This window comes from Macrobrachium rosenbergii, chromosome 3 (genome assembly GCF_040412425.1).
Source record: "Macrobrachium rosenbergii isolate ZJJX-2024 chromosome 3, ASM4041242v1, whole genome shotgun sequence".
Classification (NCBI taxonomy): Eukaryota; Metazoa; Arthropoda; class Malacostraca; order Decapoda; family Palaemonidae; genus Macrobrachium; species Macrobrachium rosenbergii.
Genome location: NC_089743.1, coordinates 54,850,375 through 54,864,875, shown reverse-complemented (window position 1 = coordinate 54,864,875; position 14,501 = coordinate 54,850,375). Strand labels below are relative to the sequence as shown.

General features: G+C 47.7%; 1 protein-coding gene across 8 annotated transcripts in view; it reads left to right on the top strand.

Moving 5' to 3' along the window:
* LOC136855826 (phosphatidylinositol N-acetylglucosaminyltransferase subunit H-like) overlaps positions 1–14,501 on the top strand; it is a 167,374-nt gene that overhangs the window by 11,620 nt on the left and 141,253 nt on the right. For all 8 annotated transcript variants that reach the window (XM_067133186.1, XM_067133194.1, XM_067133244.1 and 5 more), the window contains one exon: positions 14,051–14,225. In XM_067133186.1, the coding sequence (XP_066989287.1) occupies positions 14,051–14,225 (175 nt within the window). The remainder of the gene's footprint in view (positions 1–14,050; positions 14,226–14,501) is intronic.

Genomic DNA, 14,501 nt, shown 5'->3' with positions numbered 1-14,501 from the left:
TCTAATAGCAGTTATAGAAATATTACCCCCTTCCCTGATAAAGAGAGGCCCAGATGAGATGTGAGAGGACCTGTCTAAATAAGCCCTCAATGTATGAACTGGACATAGTGACAGGTCTTGAGGAAGGGGGAGAATTTTCCAAGGCGACCACCAATTCTGCGGATCTTCATTTTTGGCTAGGAATTTAGGTGAGGAATCAGCAAAACCTCCCTGATGGAAGGAAGTCGACATGGTTGGATTCCTAGAGAGTGCAGACAGCTCTGAAATTCTAGCACCCAAAGCTAGGCTAACTAAGAACAACGTTTTCCTCAATAAGGAAAGGTAGGGACAAGACTGATTATCGATATCTGAGGCTAACTTCAACACGTCATTCAAAACCAGGAAACCGTATGTGGATGGATTACTGGTCTCAGACGTGCACAGGCCTTAGGGATGGAAGAAAAGTAAGGTCTGTGAGGTCAATTTTGAAACCGTACAAAAATACTTTCCATAAAAGCCGACTTGACTGTAGTAACAGTACTGGAGGCTAAACCCTTCTCAAACAGTGACCTAAAAAGGAGATTGCCAAATTTATGGTCATTACTGTAGCCTCAGATTCTTTCAAAAAGAGTGCTAGCTTCTTAACTGCTGAGTCGTACTGCCGAAGAGTGGAGACCCGCTTATCTGATTCCAAGAACATGGTATTGACAGGATCAACATTAGCATCCCTTTGAGCCGCAAATTTCATAAAGTCCACAAAGCCAGGGCATTTTGAATTTTTGAGGAAGCTGACACAGTCTGAGTTTGTACTACTTGTGTTAGTTTCGGACTGGGGATTTGGATGTGGCGAAGTTTCAGTTCCAGCAGAAGTGGAAACCAGTTGCTCTTTGGCCAGTAGGGAGCCACTAGAGCTACTTGACCCTTGAATGTCCTGAGTTTGTGAAGGACCTTTAACAACAAGTTTACTGGAGGAACAGATAAATCTTCTTCCACCTGTTCCAATCCAATGACATTGCGTCCATGGAGAGAGCTTGAGGGTCCAGGTTGGGAGCTACGTAATGAGGAAGCTTGTTGTTGAGCTTGGTTGCGAACAAATCTACCTCCAGGCCCGGAACTTGGTTGCAGATCCAATTGAATGAGACCCTGTCTAGGGACCACTCCGACTCGAGGAGTTGTCCTCGATAGAGAATCCGCCACGACGTTCCGGACCCTGCAAGATGAGTGGCAGACAGGTGCCACTTGTTCTTGCACGCCAAGGAGAAAAGTGCAATCATTACCTGGTTGATCCGGCTGGATTTTGAACCTCCCTGTTTATGCAGTGGACTATCGTGGCGCTGTCCAGAACCAGCCTTATATGAATCTTCTTGGGAGGAAGAAGCTGCTTTAAGGTAAGGAAGACCGCCATGGCCTCCAGAACGTTTATATGGAACTGGCGGAACATGGGGACCAAGTCCCTGCACTTCTTGGTGTTGAGAATATCCTCCCCACCCGCTTAGGGAGGCGTCTGTGTGGATAACCATCATGTTTTTCTAAGTGTGCAGTGTTGCAGAAGGTGGGCTTTTTTATATTTTTACATTGGTGTTACAGTATATGAAAAAGAATACATTTGCAGCACTGTTGATGGAGTTAAATACCTATGAGTGTTCCAGTTTTTCCCATAAGCATTGGTGACTGGGTGAGCCAAAGGTATTTGGGTAACTAAATGCTGAAGGATTTTCTCTCCTTAAAGTTCTCTGGTAATCTCTTTGTCCATCCTTCCTAAACCACTCATTGAAACATGTTACCATTCCAGTGATATTAATTTCTTTTTTTCATAATTTTGTAAATTTGTTGAAATTTGGGTATGAAAACTTTTTCCGTATTGTGTTGTTGATTAAAATACACTTACAGTTTGGCATTATATTTTATTTATCTTAAAAATTGCAAGTTAATATTAGAATATAAATCATACTCATTACCATTCACAAGTTCCTAAATGTTTATCTACTGAAGTGGTATGTATTGGTGGTGCATGGCCTGTCATATCTTGTCAGACTTTCAGAGTTGGGAATGCCTCTTGTTTTTGTTCATCCTTTAGTTTGACAAAAAACTCAGAACCTGGTAGTTCCTAGATAGAGATTCAAGAGCTTTAAGGTTCCCCCTCTTCAGGACTTTGTTTCTGGGGAACTGGATGAGATGCTTTTGTGCCCGGTAATAGCTTTGCAATACTATTTAAGATGGATCTGACCTCTCAGGTCAGAGTGTTTATGCCTCTGTGTTAGTACCATCAGGCACAACATGTCCAATAACACTAATTCTTTCTGGCTTAATGATGCAGGTGAAGAGGCTCACACCTTGTCTTGAAAGAGGGACAGCTTTACAGTTTGGGCGAGAGCACACGAAGTCAGGGGACATCAATCAAAAGCCCTTGGACACCTCCTTAGGACCTTTGATGGCTGTTCAACAGGTTGTGTAGTCATCCAAGCTCCTCTCAGACAAAAGCAGTACCCCTAAGATACTCGGAGTGCATAAGGCTGGAGGTTGAATGGTTGAGTGACTAGTTCTGTTTCTTCCTGCTACATTTTTCTTCCTTCCTTTGCAAGACAACAGTCAAGTCAAATAAGTGTTTGATTGGGCCCAGATGCTGGTGAGCTACACAATTGGGCATCATATATTAGGGCTGCTGGTCTCCCTTTTAATAGGGTGGTAGAGTTATCATCTGAACCCATCAGTTTATAATTGACCAGATATTTAGCTGCTTCCAACTTGTGTTATCCTATCCCTAGGGCAATATTTGGTTCTCTGAGGATTTCCCAAGAGTGAGAAGCTGGACACATCTCCTTTATCAATCTTGTATCCCTATAGTAGATTGTATAGTTATTCCTACACATATACAAACCATCAGTCTTTACATAAGGAATTACCTTCAGTGCGAGCTGGAGCAGGGTATTCTACACAACATGGTTGTTCAGTAGTTAGACTACTGGTGGGAGGGGCGAGGGGTACCCTCACCACCTTCTTCCACTGAGCTATGCATCCACTTACCTAATAGCCTCGCTCAGAGTCAGATGTGTCCATGCCTCTGACCGATGTTTGCCACTTATTGTATGCATCGCTGCAGATCTGGTTTTCCCCTTCCAGTTGTTTCTGTTGTGCTTGTGTGCTTTTGTGTGTATTTTCTTGGTGATATCCTTACTTATATTCTTGGAATATGTCAAGCCAAACCCAGGAGTCATGTAAGCCTACAAAGTCTCAAAGACTTTGTCCTGGGGTGGGAAAGTGGTGCAACTGTTTCCTTTCCACCTTTGATATAGACCCACATATAGTTTGCACTAAGTGTCGTAAGTGTGTACGTTCCATTTGTGAACCTTGTGATGAGTATTGTAATTGGTCCCCGGAGTAGTGGATGCTTTATGTTGAAAGAGGAAATCCAAGACTCCAAGGACACTGGGTAGTTCCCTCTCTCTTCCCATGTGTCTACCTCTTCCGAGGGAGAGGTCACTCCCCTGCGTTCTCCTGTTGCTTCGTCAACAGGAAGTTCACTCGTGAGGGGAGGGGGCCCTTCATGATGTCTCGAGGGCTTCCTCCGTTTGGTTGGAGGGGGAGTGATCCCTCTCAGAGCAAAGGGAGGCAGCCAAGCCTAACCTGTCTTTTTCAGTTTTGGGAGAGATCTGGAAGATGTTTCAGGACCTTAGGGGCCTTTGGCCCTCCCTAGATCTTCCCGGGAGCCTTTGGTGAGGGGTTTAATTGCACATCTTGGTGCCTCAAGTTATCTCCTGCCACCACTGCGTCAGTAACTGGGACTTCAGTTTCAGTTACAGAGTCAACAGGAACCACGACTACAGTCAAGGCTCCCTCGGTCATTCACCTGATCCCATCGACTTCCCAGCTCCCTGTGATGTCCCCCAACTCCAAAGATCTCCTGAAAGCGCTGTTGAAGAGGTACAAGCTTGACCGCAAGAGGAAGTCAAAGAAGAGGACCTATTCATCTCCATCATCTTCATCGGTATCTTCTTCTTTGCCACCTGTCTTCGCCTCCTCCCCTTCTCCTTCTAAAGGTCACGTCATGTGGACAGACCGGAAGGAGAAGGTTGCCTCTCCCGACTGTAAGAAGGCCCTCTTACGACATGTCTTCTTCCACGGAAGAAACGTTGGGATCTCTCGCTTGCTCTCCTTTGTCTCCAGACAGGAACCCGAGTCGTGGGTCTCCTTGGATAGCCATGGTGCAGAAGCATCAAGTACATTGTGGCTTCCAAGAGCAGAGTCCATGTACGTGGGTCTCCTACATCCACCAACATCCAAGGCACTGATACCAGTCATCAGAAGTCTCCCAAGTCTGGCAAAGAACCTTCTGCTTCACAGGGCTCCAAGAATTTGACCTGGAAGCTCATCCCTCTCAAGGACCCTTGTGTAGCAACGTTATCTGTTGCACAACCCCTTGCCTCTAATGCCCCATGGGCATGGGTCTCCTTCGACCCGTGCCACCAAATGTTCTTCTGCCCGGGGTCCAACGAACCCTCACGGCTACAGTAAGTGTTCACAGACCGGGACGCAGCCTACAGAGAGAGTGTGAGTGTGTGGCGTACAGGTGCTGCCCCACCCCTGCCAGTTCTATAACCTGAGGTGTGGCTTTGAGCCTCTCCATGGCTGATTGAAGGACAGGGTTCCGCAACAGTGATGCCGACTGCCAAGTCCGCTCACCTGAGAGAGCATGGAGGAGGTCCCCCATTCAATCTTCTTTGCTTGTGGAGACCACAGCCTCAAAGAAGATTTCAGCACATTATCATGACAGCCCATGCTCTTGCCTGAGCACGATCGTTCTCCCAGGGGCAGTCCCCGCTCGTGTTCACATGAGTGGACTTAATCCCCTCCGGGTAGCTTCCATGCATGTTCGTGGGAGCGTGTTCGCTCCCCCAGGGACAGCCCCTGCTCACGTTTGTGTGACAGGATTGATTCTCCCAGGCCTGTGCATCAGTCATCACTGCTGGTTGACAACTGTTCACAGCCTTCCTCTCCTGCCAAGACCTCGGCCTCTGGCAGGTCCGTGAAGGGTGTTAGCCCCTCTCACCTGTTCCTTCAATGTCCTGGGGTTATACCAGGAGTCGTACGATGGACAGGACTCGGGTTGGTGGTCGGGAAGTGTCTTCCCATCACAGCTCTTCCACTCTAACTTACACCACTGGTTTGGTTCTAGGATCAGAATGGTCGTATGCTTGGATGATCAGGAGGGGACCAGTGGGTTCTGAGGAGGGGGTCTCTCTCTCCTGCAGAGAGAGTGAATTGGGACGACCGCGACTTCGATGGGCCTGATGGTCCTCTCCCCAAGGATACGGACACCCCCGAGCTACAGAGGTCCAGTGCTGAGATTGTTAAACTGATTTGTCAGTACAACAATCTCATGTTTTTTCTTTGGGTCTCAAAGCATTCATTGGAGCCCGTAAGGAATCCTCACCTTTGTTGGAGTTGCCTTGGTTGAAGCTTTCAGAGTCAGTCCTGAACCAAATGAGTTCTCTTGTCTCTGGGAAGGAAAACCCACTTCGGGCCAGCCACTTGTTTAAGCAGGTTCCTACACCTCCCCCTCATCAGAAGAAATTCTAAAAGCCCTCGGATAGGTCAATTCCGACTCTACAGGTTGACCCGGATCTAGTTCACCTTGGTCCAGGTTTGTCGTTGGAATAGCTCCGTGCGGAGGGCATCTCCCTCTCGCATCGGAAGTCAGTGACGCTGGAATAGACTGCCGTAGCAGCATTCTTAGCAGTCCCTTGGCTTGACCATTGGTCAACCACCGTGGCCAAGGTCGGCTCTTTCCCTTCGTTGCGCAGAAACGAAGAGGTAGTAATCCTTAATAGACTGTTCCTGTCTGGAGGTAGGACGATTACCTACCTAGCCCACCAGACAGCTAACCTGTGGGCAAACTTGATGCTCAAACCTGAGTCGGTTTTGACCTTGAGGAATGGACCATTCCTGGGTTCCACTTCTCTATTTGACAAGGAGCAAGTGGATGCCACGGTGGACTGTCGAAGAGTGGATGATAACGTCTGTATCATCCACCATGCAGTGGCAAAGAACCTCCATTCCTTTGCGCACCACTGCAGCCAGACCTTCGGGTCAGGTTGGCACTTCCTCTACGGGTCCTAGGAAACCCCTTTCGGTCCTCTGCCCAGCCAGGGAGGGGAGGTAAGGGTAAGGAGAAGGGAGGACGACGCTAGGGGCGGCATTCCTTCCCACATGCTTTTATTGGGGAGTCGATGCCTGTCGAATCATTGGGCAACATGGCAGCAACACAGAGTGGAGACTGGGTAGTGAATGTCCTACGGATAGGCTATTTACTTCCCTTCGAGTCTCCTCCACCTCCTACCAACCTTCCGGTCCATCTTCAAACATATGTTCCTGGCTCACCGAAGGATCTTGTCCTTGAGGACAAGGTAAAGTCGATGCTGAAGAAAGGCTCTGTAGAAGTTGTGACAGATTGGTGTCCTGGCTTTTACAGCAGGATCTTTCTTTTGGAGAAAGCATCAGGGGGATGGAAACCAGTCATAGACATGTCTGCCCTGAACGATTCCTTCGCAAGACTCAGTTCAAGATGGAAACAACACATTCAGTGCTCATGGCCACCAGGGACTCTGACTTCATGCTTTCAGTGGATTTGCAGGATACATATTTTCAGATACCCATCCATCAGTTCTCCTGCAAGTACCTCCGCTTTATCCTTAACGGGACGGTGTACCGATTCAGGGCACCTTTGTTTCAGGCTTTCAACCTCCCCAGGTGTTCATGCGAGTGTTCACCCTGAGGTATCTCGATGATTGGCTAGTCCTAGCAAACTCTCATTCGAAGTTGCTCCATGACAGAGATCGCCTTCTTGAGTTTTGTCACAGCCTAGGCATTTGATAAATTCCAGGAAGCCCGGCCTCCTTCCCAAGTAGGGATAACGTACCGGGGCATGCTGAAAGACACAGCAGCAGTGAGAGTCTTTCCCTCAGACTCCCACATCATTAGGATCAGGGAGGCAATGCAATGGTTCCTTTCTCAACAGAAGCATCCAGCTCAGATGTGGCAAGTTGTTCTCGGTCACTTGTTGTCCTTGGAGAAGCTGGTCCCTCATGGGCAGCTTCATCTTCGTTCCCTTCAGTGGAGAATGAAGGAGTTCTGGTCTCAATTAAAGGACCCTCTGTCCCTTTTCATTCGTCTTTCAAGAGAAGTGAGACAGGACTTATCCCGGTGGCTAGACAACAGGAACCTTGTAAAAGGAGTACCTTTATACACCCCCCCCTCCCAGGATGCTTCTGTTCTCGGATGCCTCGAGGGAGGGATGGGGCACACACCTGGAGGAGTTACTAACTTCAGGCATGTGGAACCAGAACGACAAGCACCTCCACATCAACGTCCTAGAACTCAAGGCAGCCTTTTTAGCTCTGCAAACATTTCAGGATCAAGTGGTGGGGCACTCTGTGGTACCGATGAGCAACAATACCACTGTTGTTGCATGCGTCAACAAGCAAGGGGGACTGGTGTCTCCTCAGCTTCATCAGTTGATGGTGCAGGTGCACAAGTGGGCAGTGGGACACGCGGTAGAGTTGTCAGCCAAATACATTCCAGGCACGAGTTATGTAGTAGCAGACAGACTCAGTTGTCAAGGTCAGGTAATAGAGACAGAGTGGTCCCTATACACTGTCATTGTGGAAAGATTGTTTAACCTTTGGGGACGTCCAGCGATAGACCTTTTTGCAACCCAGCACAACAGGAAGTTGCTGGTGTTTTGTTCAGTGGTCCCAGACCCTTGGGGAGCAGCGGAAGACACCTTTCAGCACCCTTAACAATCTCGACACGTATGCTTTTCCTCCGTTCTGTCTTATTCATCAAGTGATCAACAGGATGATGATCACTGCAAATCTCAGAATGACCTTGGTGGCTTCAAAATGGCCACATGCTAATGGTACCCATACCTGCTAGCTTTCCTGTCTGAGGCACAACCTTCTGTGCCAACCCTATGTCAAGAGGTTCTATCAGCCTGTAGGATCCCTATCTCTTCACAGCTGGAGACTATTCAGTATCTCTTGCAAGCGAAAGGCCTTTTCTCACTGAACAGCGACAGAGATGTCTGGATACCTTTGGAAATCCTCTGCAGATGTATATCAGGGGAAATGGGCCATCTTCTGTGGTTGGTGTCATGGAAGTGGTTTCTCTCCGGTCGGAGCTACTATTCAGCAGGTAGCAAACTTTCTCGTCTTCCTTCACCGAGAGAAGTGTCTCTCTGTCCAGCAGCTAAGGGCTACAGGGCTGCCCTGAGCTTAGTCCTACGTCTAAAAGGCATCAATCTCGGTCTCCTCAGATACGACTTGTTGAAGAGGTAACCCGTGTCACCTATGCTAGTTCCAAGAAGTCTTTTTCCTGGACTAGTATGTACCTCTGCGTGCTTCTTTGGACACTCAGGTAGAGGGAGCAACTGACGATTGTCCTGTATGTGACTTGGAAGCTCAAGTGCGCGAACCTCCAAGGAGAATCTTGTCACTCAAGGTACTCAGTTTTCATCTAAACCTCAAGTTACCTTTACCAGTATCATGGAGTTACCTCCACTGACTGGTATAATCCTTCTTCTGCTCGGGTTTCCTTGGACACTTGAGTAGAGGGAGCAACCGATGATCGACGATCCACTTGTGAATCCGGAGCTCCAGGTGTACGAGTCTCCAGCGGGATTCACATCACCACGGGTACTCTGGTTTTTTCAAAACCCCGAGTTACCTTTACCAGTATCATGGAGTTACCTCCACGGACTGGTATAATCCTTCTGCTCGGGTTTCCTCGGACACCTGAGTAGAGGGAGCAACCGATGATCGAAGATCCACTCGTGAATCAGGAACTCCAGGTGTGGGAGTCTCGAGCGGGATTCGCATCACCACGGGTACTCTGGTTTTTTCAAAACCCAGAGTTACCTTTACCAGTATCTTGGAGTTACCTCCTTCTTCTGCTTGAGTTACTTCGGACACTTGGGTAGAGAAAGCTGCTGGTGATTGATCCATTTGTGACTTGGGAGCTTCAGGTATGCAAGTCTCGAGTGGGACTCGCGTCACCTTGGGTACTTGGGTTTCTTTGGAAACCGAAGCTACCCTTTACCAGTACCATGAAATCACTCTTAGGGCTGGTATAGAGCCTACCTCTGCTCGAGATTCCTTTAATTCTTGGATAATAGAAGCAACTGATGCATGGAAGATTCGTGATTCAGGAGCTTCATGTGTGTGGTCTTCCAAGGAGACCTGCACCACTCCAGGTACAGTACTTGGGTTTTTAGAAACCCTGAGTTATATTTACCAGTACTTTATTGTGGGTCACTCCCATGGCTGGTGTAGGCTCTCGGGTAATAGAAGCAACTGATACACAAACGATTCATGATTCAGGAGCTTCAGGTGTGCAGTCTTCCAAGGAGACCTGCGTCACCACAGGTACTTGGGTTTCTTAGAAACCCTGAGTTACCTTTACCAGTATTGTGGGTGCCTCTCCCTACCGTAGAAGCCCTATAGGGCTTCTGACAGCCAACCTTCTTACACAGAGAAGGCTACGGGATCTCTTGCTAGCAGTACAGTACTACCAGTACTGCAACTCTCGATTTGCCTTTCTGACACGAGAGCAACTGCTGCCTGGGGTTCCACGGACACTCGGTGCAACAGTACCAGTCCTGGAAATCCTTCCTGGTCTGGTAAGGGTTCCCGGTCTACAGAACCGAACCCTACCAAGCAGAGAGAGTGAGTTCAGAGCGTGTGGGTCTCACTCAACCCCTGCCCACTCCCGGTATGCTTCCGTACGGGAACGGTGCAACAGTCCCGGATTGGTGTCGTTGGCCTATTGGTCTGCTCGTCTAGGGAAGGCAAGAGGGGATTTCCCATCCAGTCTTCTTCTCCTGTAGAGACCTCTGCTTCTAGGAAGGCTGTAGCATGTCTTCAGAATGGCCCCCATCCATATTCAATTCACATGAACAGGAGCACCTTCCCAGACTCAGACGACCTCCAGCGGTCTTACTCGCCCGTTGGGGCTTCGGCCTCCGTCTGGTACGGCAAGGGTACTAGGTATCTCTCACCTGCCCCTTCTATCTCCTCAGAGTTCTCTGGGAACCAGGGACAGGACAGAACCAGTGTTCAGAACTGGGAACATTCACTATCCCATCCGTCCCCAGACCAGGCGTATGCTCGAGTGGTAGAGAGATTACCAGGGAATTCTGGTGGATGTTCGGAGATCGTCTGTTTGATACGGCAGTTTACGATCTCCAGGAAGAGACTATGGCTTTCCCTGTAGGCCGTTCGTCAGCAATTGGAACTTTGGGGACATGGGAAGGAACTCAAAGTCTCAATGGCCTTGCCCTGGTTGAGACTTGCCAAAGGGGTTGTGAACCATACCTCTCCACATCCTCCTGCCCCAGATTATTCTGTAACCTGCCTGTCTGCTGCTCCTGCTGCTCCGGCCTGTAGGGGGAATCAACTACTCATCGCCATCTTGAAAAGATGTCTTGGAAGAGGAAGTCAAAGAAGAGAAGTCACAATCATCGTCTTTATCGTCTTCGTCTTCTGCCTCCTCACTTTCTTTGGATGCTTGCCAGCAGGAGGAGGTCGTCACAACCCCCTCCCCCAAGGAAGTCTGGTCATGGGGCTTCTAAGGGGCTGCCTCCTTCCACAGGGGAGGCAGAGAGATCACTCATTGGCTCTCCCCAGTCTCTGGACTCAGGGGCCGCATCACGGACCTCGCCTAGGTCTCGATTCAGGAGCCTTGAGCACTTGGGTCTCCAAGACCCGCACACTCGAAACCAGTTCTAGAAAGTTACCTTCCAAGACAGGTGCTGTGCCTGCCTCTGCCTGTGTCTCTTTGGACATGAGGTTGAAGGTTACTGCCATTGATTGTCCTGGACATAATTCAGGAGCTTTGAGTGCTCAGACCTCCAAGCAGGGTCGAGACACTCCAGGTACTCTGGTTTCACTGAAACCTTGAGTGTCCCAAACCATTACTGGGGAGTCTGCTCCCTGGTCTGGCTCAGACACTGTAAGAGAGAAGGTGATCAAGCATGCAAGAGCTGCTGCCTTGAGTACTCAGCCAGGGTCCCCATTCAGATGCTTCTGACTCAAGGGTCTGAGCACTCAAAGAAGCATCAAGGAGGTCCCCCACTCAGTCTTCTTGCCAGGAGGCCATGGCCTCGAAGAAGACTGGGGTACATCATGACGTGCAGGCATTGCTGAAGACAGTAATGTTAGTACTTGTTAGGATACGTATTTCCAAATCCCTTGAGTGGAGAATGCAGGAATTTTTGTCTCCAGTAAGGGACTCCTTATTCCTTTCCATTCTTCTGGGAGGGAAATGAATTAGGAACTAGCCTGGTGACTAGACGACAGGAACTTTGTGGGAGTGTCTCTTATTCCCCCTCTTGTCATGCCCCCGTTCTCAGGTACATCGACTGAGGGAAGAAGGGCACACCTGGAAGGGTTGCTGCTTTCAGATGAGTGGAATCAGTATGGCAAACATCTTCACATCAATATCCTGAAACTCAAGACAGTTTCCTTAGCTGTTCGAGAGGCTTGGGATCTTGGTAAGTTACACTGTGGTATGGATGAGTATCAGTACCCCCTTCACCACAAGAGTAACTTCTGTCAACAAATGGGAGAGGGGGAACTGGTTTCCCTCCAACTCTACATGTATATGGTGCAAGTGTATGAGTGGTTGGCTGCTCACTTGGCAGAGCTGTTAGCCAGGTACATTCCAGGGAATCGGAATATAATGGCAGTGAAGCTCATCACCAGTGTCAGGTGGCAGGGATTTGGCCCTCACACCCAGACATTACACAAGATTTCCCAATCTTTGGAGCCTTCCAGCAGTAGATCAACGCAACAGCTGTCGGTGTGCTGTTCCAGCATTCTACTTCCACAGTCGTTGGTAGAAACATCTCCCAAAACCCACGGAACAATTTTGAAGCCTTGGAAGAGGCAAGGGATCTCTCAGTTGCTATCCCCAGTATATGGATGCAGGAACCGTGATACGGGACTCTTTGGAACCCCGTACTGTGAGAACAACAGAGGCATGGGTCTCCATGGACACCCATCCTTCCAATACCAGTCCCCGGAAGTCACCTTCCCAGGCCAGTGAAGAACCTTCCACCACTGCACAGGGCTCCTCAGACCCCTGTGTATTGGTAGAAACTGCTGTATGGGGTTCCATGGAACCCGTGCCATGGGATTTACAAGTGCATGGATTCTGTGGATGCATGTCACCAAAGGGACACGGTTCTCTCGGACACCTGTGTCGCCAGAGTACAAGGGCCTCCAATAAGACTCCCTTGTCACCAATTTCGGCCTCAGGAATCTTTTCCCCTGGCAGGTTAAGATTCTTCTTTTGCTGCACAGAGTCCCACGGACTCCCTTGACACTGGTAAGGTCCCCCGGTCTACGGACCTGGCCCTGACTTATCGAGAGAGAGCGAAGGTTCAGCGCTCAAGCACGGTCTTACCCCCCTGCATGTTCTTGCATGGGAACAGTGCTAGGGTCCCACACAGGTGACACAGACCCACAGTTAAGTTCACTTGAAGAAGGAGGTCTCCTGCTTAGTCTTCTAGTCTGTGGAGGCCTAGGCCTCCAAGCAGACTATGGCACTCAAGGAGATGAGGTTCTGTCACACTCAAGTTTCTCCCGGAATTCGTAGCAAGACTTTTGAGTCACGTTCAGTCCCATCTCGAACTGGTTAGTAATGATAGTACAAGATACTGTGTTCTGTTAGAGTGCTACGGTACTACCTTCAAGAGGACTCAACATACCAAGCCTGAGTGTTGACAACTCTTCATCAGTACTTTTGTGACTAAGAAAGAAGTGTTCAAGAACACATTTTCTTTCTAGCCTCGTGAGGCTATCGAACGAGCATACTTAATGTCCAATATGTGGCCAGGAGTTTGTTCCGAGTATATACCTCATAAGGATAGATACATTGGTCCATCCCTCACACTCCAGAAGAACCTGTCGGTTTTATAGGCATTAAGACAGAAAGTGGCGTAGGTTGTCCACTTTCATGTCTTTCTACCTTCAGGACATTGCCCACCGGCCCTCTGATTCCTTTTCCCAGGGTCCTGTGGTGGCTTGTCAACAAGTTCTGTAGCTCACCCAGATCCCATAGTGGACAGTTTGCATCTCGCCTAAGGTGTTCGGTGGCAAATAGTGAATGTGAGTGGGGACTGACTCTCTTTGAGAGAGAGACGAGTAGCCATCTGTCACATGCTGGTTGGGCGGGTCATGCATGTGAGCCTACATCACTGAGCACCCTGTCTATAATCCTAGACAGATTAATAGATGCAAGTTCCCCCTTCTCTCTAGCAAGGGGAGAGAGGGTCTGACAATAACATAAACCCATTGGTTAACTCTAGTTTTATTTTTTCTGATGCTCTGGGTTCATCCAAGCCTTTTTTGGAGCAATATTGCTACTCACACATACACATGCACACACACACATTAATTTGGAAGGTCCAGAAGTCTGACAGTTGAACAAATAGTCATTCACACTTTTGTTCAATATATCAGAGGCTGGTCTCCTTCCTTTGCTCTTAGATGACCAGGAAGGAGTCCCAGGTGAGGCAAACTCCTAGTCAGTTCAGAAGCTTACTCAGAATCCTCCCCAAGAAGTAAGTCTTCCTTATGTAAAGGACCAACGGTTTGTATATTGCGTAGGAACAAATGACAAATTTTTAAAAGTAATTTGTTTGAAAGTAATTCCTTATGTAAAGGACCTTAGGTTTGTATAGTTATGAAAAATACAAATTACTTTAAAAAATTTTCATTTCAGCTGGGCTGAAAAGAATATTCAAAAGCTCTTACTATAGTACCATCTATTAATGCACAGTACCTGTACTGCAAAAAGCACTCTGTAAGGGGTATTTTCTGTGTGGGACTAATAGTTACTGTAATAGATTAATGTATACCTCAAATGAGAATTAAGTACTTCATTCTTTTTCCATATTTAAAGTACTGAGTGTCATTATTTTTATCAAACATAAATTAACATTCTAAGCTAAGAACTCTTACATTTTTGTAAATTATAGAGTTTCGTGTTAAGAGATGTTATTTTTTAATGACAGATAAGTGTGAGTAGTGGAAGGATACAGTTTCTTCCTTGGCTATGCTACACAAGTATCCTGACAATTCTCTCCTTTATTGCACAACTACACACCCTGCATCCAGTATGGCTTGGTATTGCAGTGATAATACAGTTAATAATGTTCATGTACAGAGTACATCATAAAGTTATAAGAGGTAAGTTTTTTCATGAATGATGCACCTTTATTTATAATATAGTATGCAGCCTTATTTTACTGACTAGGATTTTCCTAGCTACAATATTAGGTTAACCTAAGACTGAGTTTTTCTGAGCCATGGCAAAATACTTCTGAAGTTATTTTTCTTCTCCATCTGCAAAAGCAGTACATCATGAATGCTTCTAAATACTAATAAATTTTCAAGTTAGTTCAACTTTGAGTCAAAGGCCGAAAGAGGCCTCTTAAGGATTTGCTTAGTCAGTTAGTGTTACAT